This window comes from Temnothorax nylanderi, unplaced genomic scaffold (assembly GCF_030848795.1).
Source record: "Temnothorax nylanderi isolate EJ_2023f unplaced genomic scaffold, tnyl_v1.0 TNYL_tig0274_pilon, whole genome shotgun sequence".
Lineage (NCBI taxonomy): Eukaryota > Metazoa > Arthropoda > Insecta > Hymenoptera > Formicidae > Temnothorax > Temnothorax nylanderi.
In genome coordinates, this window is record NW_027249336.1 from 45,982 (window position 1) to 56,666 (window position 10,685).

The 10,685-nt window shown below is 41.7% G+C and overlaps 2 protein-coding genes and 1 long non-coding RNA gene across 3 annotated transcripts; 2 read left to right on the forward strand and 1 right to left on the reverse strand.

Annotated features, from left to right (window-relative positions):
• Window positions 1-2,191: 2,191 nt before the first annotated feature.
• LOC139780375 (uncharacterized) lies at window positions 2,192-3,800 on the forward strand. Its single transcript, XR_011720216.1, has 2 exons — window positions 2,192-2,951; window positions 3,461-3,800. It is a non-coding gene; the product is annotated as an uncharacterized lncRNA (long non-coding RNA).
• Window positions 3,801-3,866: 66 nt separating this feature from the next.
• Mad1 (Mitotic arrest-deficient 1) lies at window positions 3,867-6,617 on the reverse strand. Its single transcript, XM_071718992.1, has 7 exons — window positions 6,454-6,617; window positions 6,093-6,353; window positions 5,785-6,015; window positions 5,262-5,698; window positions 4,749-5,201; window positions 4,359-4,657; window positions 3,867-4,261 (listed from the first exon to the last, which is right to left on the reverse strand). Exons 2-7 carry the CDS (start codon window positions 6,351-6,353, stop codon window positions 3,909-3,911), a joined length of 2,034 nt encoding a protein of 677 aa, XP_071575093.1. The 5' UTR covers window positions 6,454-6,617; the 3' UTR covers window positions 3,867-3,908.
• A 197-nt stretch (window positions 6,618-6,814) lies between these two features.
• On the forward strand, window positions 6,815-10,645 carry Par-6 (partitioning defective 6 homolog beta). The gene is made up of 5 exons (XM_071718993.1): window positions 6,815-6,993; window positions 7,108-7,333; window positions 7,419-7,543; window positions 7,625-7,903; window positions 8,763-10,645. The coding sequence occupies exons 1-5, from the start codon at window positions 6,940-6,942 to the stop codon at window positions 9,057-9,059; spliced, it is 981 nt and encodes a 326-aa protein (XP_071575094.1). The 5' UTR covers window positions 6,815-6,939; the 3' UTR covers window positions 9,060-10,645.
• The last annotated feature ends 40 nt before the right edge of the window (window positions 10,646-10,685 follow it).

The following is a 10,685-nucleotide window of genomic DNA, read 5'->3' on the forward strand; positions in this document are numbered from 1 at the left end:
TTGAAAATACCATTCCGCCATAAAAAGAGCCTCATGTATCCTAAATACGTTAGAAAGATGAATTATGACAGCGCAATCAATTACACTGAATATATCTTTCTCTGTTCTTTTATCAATTATATGTCGTATTTTTTTATACTTGCACGTGTTAGAATTATTTTATCGTATCTCCACGCTTTATTTCTTTCTTTTATCATTCTCGTTTTTTTAGCACACAATTAAATGTTATATAAGTTAAGTCTCTTAAATTACTATTTTGTAGAATGGGGGGGCTGTAATTAGATTGTGCTGTAGCGAAAATTTCTGCTGCAGTTGCGAGTAGTCGTCACAACGAAATTGATTGTAATCTTAAAATAGCGAAGTTTGATAGAAGTTTGCTAATTCTTCCTAGTAATGTTAAGAGATTAATCGAATCGTATCGGTGGAAACAAATCGAGTCGCCGGAGGAATGATTCCGCGGAAGAATTTCCGCGCGAGTAACCCCGCGGCGGAAACAACCTCGCATTATCCCACTGACGTATTCAACCCTTTCGCCACCGAGGTCCACGACCGTTCCTCCGGAGGTATGTACAGGGTGGCACTGCCGATATAACTGGGAATCTCCTTCGCAACTCTGATCGACAAAGTTCCTTCTGGCGGTGCCGCGAGCACACGGACGCGAAAGTTAGCGCGCGGAGTCTACCAGTAGTCCCTTCTTCCGCGCCTCTCCCGTTCACCCGTTCACCCGTTCGCCTTCTGTGTGTTTCTCTTCATCCCCCGCATCCTATACACGTTACACATACGATCTGTCCCGTCCTCAGAGAGGCAAGAACGCTCTCTCGCACTCCCCCGGCGTCCTGGGAGACGAAGACGCCAGCAAGTTTCACGAAGATGGGCCAACTTTGATAAGATACCCGGTTTACCCAGCACATCCCGATTGATTATCTTTCTCCGCGGTATCTTCACCGCCGCGATCCCGATGACGGATTTGTACGCAATACGTATCCGTTTTGCGCGGCGCAAAACGATCTCGAGGATCCGTTAATAAAGCGGCTCGTGCGAGGCCGAGAGAGAACCATCGCGCGAAACTTGTTTTCGCGAGATCGCGATAAATCATCGTCGAGTCCGCCGAGCAAGATGCCACTCGGGGAATCGACTTGGGAGTAAATGAAATTCGCGTAAAACCGAAAAGATTCTCTCCAGGTGATCGAAGATCGGAAGCCGCGTTGAAACCGATATAATTTGGACGAATGCCGAATCTCTTGATGCTGCTGAAGGACAGTGGCTTCTCTGTTAACTTGATGATATATAGAACAACGCAACAATTGAAGATACTTTGTAGAGTACATTTTGCAATCAAAGTTTTAATGCAGAATAGGTCTCCGCAATAGTTGCGTTTTGCCTTTGCAGTCGAATAATCGTTGTCGCTTTTCGACGTGCGTTTAAGCGGAAGCTGAGTGGTACTCTCGCATTCGACGCCGAAAAGATCGCTTTGATCTCGGCAGATCGAGAGAGAGAGAGAGAGAGAGAGAGAGAGAGAGAGAGAGAGAGAGAGAGAGAGAGAGAGAGAGTCGTCTCATCTACTCGCGGAAGAAATAGACGTTTCCATTCGGAAGCTGCCCAGGCGCTTTCAGCGAGCAACCCGAAACCGCGACACTCTATGTGTGCCCGGTGCTCTCGTGTAAATAATGTCTGATCAAAGTTAGCCCCAGGCGAGATCAAAGCCGGGACAAGCGTGCTTCACACCGATGGGAAACGATCACCGATCGCCGGTGGATGGTCCTCTCGCGTGAGGCCTCATTAGAATCAATTTCCGCATGCGATATCTCTGCGGCATATGTTGTGGCGCCGCGGCATTAATCATGCACCTGCATGTGGCCCCCGGTCCAGCGTCGATATTTCCCGCTGGTACCCTCGGGGCACTTAAACCATCGCCGTCAATACGTCTGATGCATTTTGTACATGTGCCGGTCCGGGGAAGGACGATTTTACAAGCTTCTCTTTGTCTATATACCTCCTCTCTCTCTCTCTCTCTCTCTCTCTCTCTCTCTCTCTCTCTCTCTCTCTCTCTCTCTCTCTCTCTCTCTCTCTCTCTCTCTCTCTCTCTCTCTCTCTCTCTCTCTCTCCCTCTCCTCTCTCTCTCTCTCTCTCTCTCTCTCTCTCTCTCCCTCTCTCTCCCTCTCTCTCTCTCTCTCTCTCTCACTTGGTGACACGTTAACAGATTATCTTCTTCTTCGGCAGATGCATCCGGTAGCTTCATCCCCGTTGTAGAGAAAGACCCTCACGTTGATTCCGGATTGATAACCAGCAACGGCTGCGGCTGGTGGTATGAGGCGAGGTGCAACACAGAAGAGAACGTAGACAAGGACGAGGACGAGGACGAGGACGAGGACGAAGGTGGGTCTGCGAGGCGCGAGGGCGGCACGTATGCGAGGGAGAGCGCAGGATGAGTTTGCGATTAAACGCGATTATAATTAAGGATAATGGAGTTTCAGCTCGGGAGTTCCCGTCGACTCGAGTCCCTTCGCAACTGGCACCGTTATATCGAGTTCCCGTCGTCAGTTCCAGCACAGACGACCGTTCTCTTCCCCCTACTCTCTCTATCTCTCTCTCTTCCTCCCTCTCTGTCTGTCTCTCTTCCTTTTCGTTACCACGAAATGCTTTTGGTCACCCAGATGCACATATATTTACACGCTGCAAACGCTAAATTTTAGGAATGTGTGAGTGCGCATTTGTTCACTATAGTAGGCGGAGGTATATAGTGGCTTATACTCGCTAATGAAGACCACCATCACGGCTCCTTCGTCGAATAAAGCAATGGAAATCGTTCTTCTGGGTGTCGTCTCCCCTTTCTAGGCACGTACGAGTGTGTCTGAGACGGTAACGTCTCCCGCGGGACGACGGCCGATGGCCCGACGCGATTTTCAACTTCGACGTCCCCTCATAGGATTTTTATGCGTGATAAGAGTTTGGTGAGTCTTCTCGACGCTTTTATCAAAGAATCATGGGGAGATAAAATCCGAACCATATATGTTAAAGTTGACGGTATAAGGAGCCTATCAAGCGAAGATCAAAATTTGAGCCTATATAATTAGGTTCGATATATTCGTTTAAAAATATTTGGCAATTTTTTATATTGTGTAAGATTTTTATACGTGATAAGAGTTTGGTGAGTCTCCTCGACGCTTTTGTCAAAGAATCATGGGGAGATAAAATCCGAACCATATATGTTAAAGTCGACGGTATAAGGAGCCTATCAAGCGAAGATCAAAACTTAAGCCTATATAATTAGCTTCGATAAATTCGTTTAGAAATATTTGGTAATTTTTTATATTGCATAAATAAGATGTAATGGATAACGTATTTCTATTAATACTATCTAAAAATTATTGAATATCTTAAAATTATTGCTAATTTTACACACAAATTTTCAAACATTTTACGTATTTTTATAATTTTGTAATTGGATTTTTTGTTTTAGAGAGACGTTTATTATGTCCGATAATACAATATTGTGTATTAACATTTTATTGAGAGATATCTTAGAATGTAATTTTATTACATACTTTCTTATTTCACGACTATCATAATTAAATATGCAAAAATCTCGAAAATTTTGAGCTGCTATGGCAGATACTTCTCGTAACAACTGAAGATAGGGAAGATATATTATCAGCATAAGATAGAACAGACCTGGAATAAATACATCGGCGATCATGAAAATTACGTTATATCATTTGGATCATGGATAAGCAATTAATTTCAAATCAAATGAACATTAACAGATTGACGTGTAAATAAAGCTTTTTATACAGATAGAATCATACAAACTTATTATTTATTACATATTTATTACCTATTATATGTTAAAACCCAGTGAAACTTAATAAAACAAGAATATCAGTTTTATTCATAAACATGAAATAACATTATGTCATGACATTTGTTACTGTTTGCTGACTGAATAAATCAGATTGTACGGCATTAAGAAACATGGGGACACTATGCTGTCTTTGCAAGTATTGCTCGATCAAACTTCCCAGATTCGCAGAAAAGACGGTCTCCAACATATCTACACCCTCTTCACCTACGTGGAAAAATAGGAAATCATCTGGTGACTCTGCGTATTGACTCGATAGCTTGTAACAGCCTTCTTTGGTTCGATCTACTCTCCAACCGAACAGCTGGTAGCACGCTTGGCGGTACTCCTGCGAGGATGCCTTGAAAGCCTCCTTCAAACGCGCTATCTTTATTTCATGCGTTTGTTTCAGCTCCGCGATTTCTATATTAAACGAAAATACGGATATATCGCTCTACATAAAGAGTACAGAAAATAAGAATATATTTTATAAATAAAATAAGAATATATATTTATCCACCTTGCATCTGCAACGATGAAACGGTCGCGCCATAATTTCCCGACGCCACCTTGGCACGAAGCTCCTCCACTTCTCGTAACAGAGCCGCTTGTTTTTCCTCGGCTTGCTTCTCCGCTACCGCTGCGGGATTCATCGTGAAGTGCAAAACTCGGGCGTTGCAGTTGAAGTCGCCCTTCAACGCGCGATGTTCAAGCTCGCCTCTCAGTTGCTCGATCTCTGCCCTCAATTTATTGCATTCATTCTTTTGAGTGCCGGTCTCAACCGCTTGAAGATCCGCCTCCAATTTGCTGACTAAGTCCCTAAGAAAATTTTGAATATTTTATTTTTTACAAAATAATTTAATTTACTGAAAATTTGCAATATAATGTGTGTTAGTATGTGAGAGTATACCTATATCCGTCTATAACGCGCTCCAAAGCCGGTATTCTTTCGGTCATCGCATTGTTGCCGTCCACCGTTATCTCCTTCTCGTATAAATCTAATTGCTGTCTGTAACTATCCCTCTCTCTGGTGACGAGGATCATCTTCTTCTGGAGTCTGTTCACGAGCTTGCTCAGTTTCTCTTTCGACAACGTCACATCAGCAGCCAGCTTCTTTGCATCCTCGCAGCTCTTGGACAGGTTCTGCGATTCTCGCAGAACTGCGTCTAATTTTGATCTGAGCTGGCCCTCCTCCGCTCTTAGGTCCACCTCAGCTTGTTGAAGTCTGTTCAGCTCTCGCTTCATTGCCGCCGGTCCGCCAGTAATGCCAATCATTTCATACTCCTGTAAGCGAAGCGCAAGCTCGGATCGCTTCGCCTCTAACACTGCCACTTGGTACTCGACTTTTTCAGTATGCTCTAGCCTGCAAATACATGAATTATTAACTAGGCACAACGTTTTAAGTCAAACGCGTCGGAAGTACCTTTTTGTTATGTTGGCCATTTGTTCTTCTAAAAGTAATTTCTCCTTAACTGACTCCTTTAGCATTGAAATTGTCTTTTTCGCCGCATTCAATTCTTTCTCGAGGTCGTTCGCTCTCGCGGCTCTTCCTGCCATTAGCTTACCCTCTTCCCACAGAGCTCTCTCCGACTCGAGCTTTTCTACCTTCATTTTCATATTCTGTAGTTCCACGTTCTGCAATTCATAGTCCTGTTGCACCTTATGATAGTCCTTCACCCTCTCCTCCAGCATTGCTGCTCTAGCTTCTGCAGTTTCCAGTTTCATTTGCAATTCACTTGACTCGTTGATATCCTTAGGAGGAGGTGACTTCTCGTTTGCAGAAGCACTTCTTAAATTCTCGGATAATTTTGCATTTTCGTTTAATAACGATGCTATTTTCCTTTCTAAATTGTTTCTTACCTAATTAAATGCAGAGCGCCACAAGATTAACTTAATGGAGATATGTCACAGAAAGTATGTAATTAATTAGTATAAAAAATAATTACTTGGGACCACTCTTTCTCCACAGTATCGTGCGTCTCTTTCACATCATGGATTGTCCGGCGTGCAACATCAAGTCGGACTTCCAGCTGTTGAATAGTTTGCTTATCCTGCTCCGCCTGAACTTGCAAGAGACCTTTCTCCTTCTCGAAGATTTCTTCCATCTGTCTGCGTATATTGTGTAGCTGTTGCACAGCTGCCTCTTGATGCGTCAGCCTGGTCTTTAACGATATAACCTGCACAAAAATATATCTTTTAAAATCTTTTTTTTTCCAGATTTACTTGAATCTCATATTTATTATATCCTTCTTACCTCTCCTTTCATACGTCGCCATTCCCAAGGACTACCCGGAACAGAGTCGGATTGAGTCTTATTGCTTATAGATGTATCGGATTCATCTATTCTTGGCCGTTTGGGTGAGGTAATACCGTCGTCTGAGCTATCATTGAATTTCGATATGTAACCAGTTCCCGAGTAGCGCACTGGTACTCCGGCGCTTCTACGGTAAGATTCAGCTCCGGAACGTAAATCTTTTATCATATTAATGATACTCGTTGGATCCTGATCACTCATCTGCACAAAATTACATTGATTTGTTTATACATCATTACTTTAATAATTGCAACATTAAATATAGTATGTGTAAAAATATAAGTATAAAACTTGTTTTTACCTTTTAGTAGTAGTTCTTAATTATTATTCACTCGTCTCTTCGGCTTTCCTTACATTTATCTTCTCCTTTCCTATTATAATTCTTACAGGAAATTCTTAAACGAAATACAACAACTGGACAACGCCGGGCGGCATTAACAACACTGACTCACTGACAACATATGATCACATATGATCATTGATCATCGATGAGACAGAAGCGAAACAAGCAATCCAAACGGCAATGGAGTTGAATGGAGTTGCGAGTGTTGCGACCAATCAACAGTCACCGCAGTCACGTGATGCCGCAATCATCAAAAGTCCCTAGTCGTCATTTAGGAATCCCCTAGCGTCAGGAATCCTTAGGAATTCACCCGTGATCGCAGCCGAAGTGCACCGTGCACGCCGTCGCGGATTCGGTATGCACGTCTTCCTGCCCTCCTCGTAGGCTAGTTTGAGTCAGCCGAGGAAGCAAGTGGTACGTCGTTGGGTGAAAGCAACTCCGAGGATGTCCAAGAAGCAGGACAAGGTGGACAACGGCATCGTCGCCGTGAAGAGCAAAGTGGGTGTACACGTCGCGCCGTCGATCGTGGATATAACGCGACACGGGGAGCGACCGTTTCCCTCCCCCTACCCCTCCCGCACAGGATTGCGCATTATTTAAATTGTTTTGCAGTTCGACGCCGACATCATCAGATTCTCCATGAATCGTAACGAGCCGATGAGCTACGAGGACTTTGGGAAGCTGTTGGCGCAACGGCACGACTTGGGGGCGGACTTTAGCTTTTCAATCTGGTACACGGATACAGACGGTGATCCACTTCCCATCAATAATGATAACAATCTGGCTAGGGCTCTAGCGAACGCCAAGTGCCTGCTCCGAATTTTCATACACAGGAAAGGTGAGATTCCTCGCGTCGTGTCGTACTCCTGACTCTGTACGGAATATATATTTTGTACATTTTAATTTTATTGTTGTGACGGCAGGCGACGGGGCGTGGGATAATGGATACGGTACTATAAAGCCGAAAAATTTGATATCCAGTATCTTGGGTGGCACACCAGGAAAGCCAAAATCTATAGTTATTTCAAATCCACATGATTTTAGACAGGTAAGTTTGTGCTTCGTCGCTCGTTTTTCATTGCGTGGTCTTTATCGGCCGATTTCATCATTCATTTACACTTGCTGTCAGGTATCCGCAATTATTGATGTCGACATACTGCCAGAGACCTGCCGACGTGTGCGGCTATTGAAACACGGGTCCGATAAACCCTTAGGATTTTATATCAAAGATGGTGAAAGCTTTCGCATACTGCCACCGTCCGCTGGTGGAGGAATTGAGAAAGTTCCAGGTGTGTTTATCAGTAGGTTGGTACCAGGTGGCTTAGCGGAGAGCACAGGACTTCTAGCTGTGAATGATGAGGTCCTGGAAGTGAACGGTATAGAAGTTGCGGGCAAAACGCTTGATCAGGTAAGTGGTAGCTTTACAAAAATGATTTATCGAGTCACACTAATGTCCAATGTAGATTAACTTTAATCTTGACTGAGATAAACTTACTTTTTATCTTTTTCTAGTTCTAAGAATTTTCTAGTTCTAAGACAAAGATAAAAAGTAAGTGAAACCGTGATTAGAGTTAATCTAAAATAGGAGAAATGGACATAAATTACCAAATATTGATATGAGAATCACAGTTGTGAAAACAGAATTATAAAATAACATTTATTTACTTGATTCCAGTAATATATATTTTCATTAACTCTTCGTAGTCACACATGGGTCAATTTGACCCACCTTCATTTGGATCTAAATATCAGCTAAATGCCTAGCTTAAAATGGGGCTTGGTCCGCCATCTACAAGAGTTTAAAGTATCCTCTATAGGTAGAGACCGTCAATCATGTACTCGTTCACGATTTTTTTTCAACATGTTGCCATTTGATTTCTCACAAAACCGCAGTTGTTTTATATTCTAGAATGTTCAAGGTATGTTCCCACTGTCTCAAGATAGTAGATACCCGATCGGACCGATACCATTAAAATGGCAACCTTTAAAAATCGACTGGGTCAATACGACCCAGTGTGACTACCGCGGGATTCTAGAGAAGTGTGACTACGAAGGGTTAAATGCATACAATGTATTTAATTGTATCAGATTATATTCTTTTAATATAAGATAACATTTTTAATAATAAGAAATAAGAAATAACTTTCTTTGCAACAACGAAGAATTATTCTGTGTAAATTATCCTATATAGAATATCTGCATACAGCAAAATACTCACTCTTTTTCTTCTTTCTGTCTTTTTTAATGCTTATTCGTTCACGGGACAGGTGACTGATATGATGATCGCGAATTCCTCCAATCTCATCATAACTGTCAAGCCGGCGAATCAGAGAGCAGCGTTGACAGCACCTCGCCGTGGCTCGTTCTCACGTAACAGCCAGTTGTCGTCAGGAAGTCGTCAGTCTACGCAGAGCGCTGGTAGTGATGAAGAAGCGGACGAGATCGTCGATCTTACAGGCATGACGATGCAAGATGACGCCTCGGCGTCGTCTACTCAGCACCATCACTACCACCACCACCATCATCATCACCAAAATTATGATCAGGGTGTACTGCACTTGTAGGGTGCACGTGTCTTATATTTACAAACTTTAGAATAGCAATGGACTTGTAAAGTATCGAAATACAAGCATAGGAAAACGATAAAAATGATTACGAAAGAAGGAAAGACTGCACAGTATTATGAATTGTATGTGACTGATACTCTTTGAGATGATACTTCGCGAGTTCCAGGGTTAAGAGAAATACTTGTACCTCGATACTCTGTTGTCCATTGCTCTGGGGCGTCGTGTATTAGGCTATATTATCGCGAAAAAAAAATATCGATACGAAAATTTATAAAATTTTGCTGTCCGACAAATAACGTTCCAAAAGCAAAAAAGTGGCCTTATATGATATATCATTCCAGCTACTTTAGAATGATAGGAAAGAAAAGAAGTGTTCCCTTATAAGCAGTCACACGCCTATTCGTGTATCTACTTCGTCCACTCCACCGCATGTTTAGACTGTTGAAGTTTTCGAATTTTAATTTCATTTTTATCTATGTTATCTGTTATCCAATTGCGGACTAAGGATTGAAGGGTAATACTTTTTTAGAACGGTAAGTATCGATGGAAACGTCAGGAATAACGAATTGTATTTTCACATGTGTAAAATATTGTTCTTTGCCGTGCCTTCATCGAAGTGGAATTAATATTTGTTTAGGAAACGATATTACATTCCAATTATACTTACATCATTGAAAAGAAGGAAGGAGGGAGGAGCGAGATAACGTTTCTAAGATATCTATACTGCCTTCGTAGTTACACGAGTCCATTTTATATACGCTCAAGCCCACTTTTTCTACTTAATTCGAAAAGACATGTACATATATAAATATATACAAAGATATATATATTTATAATATTCTAGATATTTTTCTATTGAGTGTATTTTTTTCGTAATCGCAAATCTATCACTTGGACTTCCGCAATAAGCGCGCTGTTTTTTAACAGGCCATATCGTTCCATTGCCAAATTATTAATCGCATTAAATGCGCATCATCAATTCCGCGATCGCTAAGATGTACACTTTATATATTTCTTTCTAACTCTGATGTTTTCATCTTAGGCCGAATGTCCATGCGTCATAGATCATGTATAATATCTAAAAAGGAATATCTTTTTAAAAAAGATGTTTGTGGTATGCAAATCGAAAAGGATAAGAGAGAGAAAGAGAGAGAGAGAGAGAGTGTGTGTGTGTGTGTGTGTGTGTGTATGTATGTGTACTTGAATGAGAGGATGAATTTAAAGGATTAGTATTAATGTAAGATGATCATTGTAAGTTTAATCTGTACGTATTTTATCGCTTGAAGCGAGGAATCACTTTTGTACTTAACCAAATAGAGTACGGACTAGATACGTTTGCAAAAAGTACTTACTCGTCTGTACTGAGTGCTTTATCGAGCCGTAATTGTTACTTGGGGAGATATCAGTGCTAAATTAGCATTCGTGAGATGAAAAATTAGATATATTTTTAACGCGGTACGTCGCATTGTGTACTCCTTAGTACGGATAAGAGATCGTTGATAAATTATAAGGACGAAAATACTTATTATAAACGCTGTAATTCTTTTTAACGGCAGCTTATGAAATAAAGATATTTTATTGTATTTTCTAAGCCACAACATTATTTAGCCATTGAATCCGGCA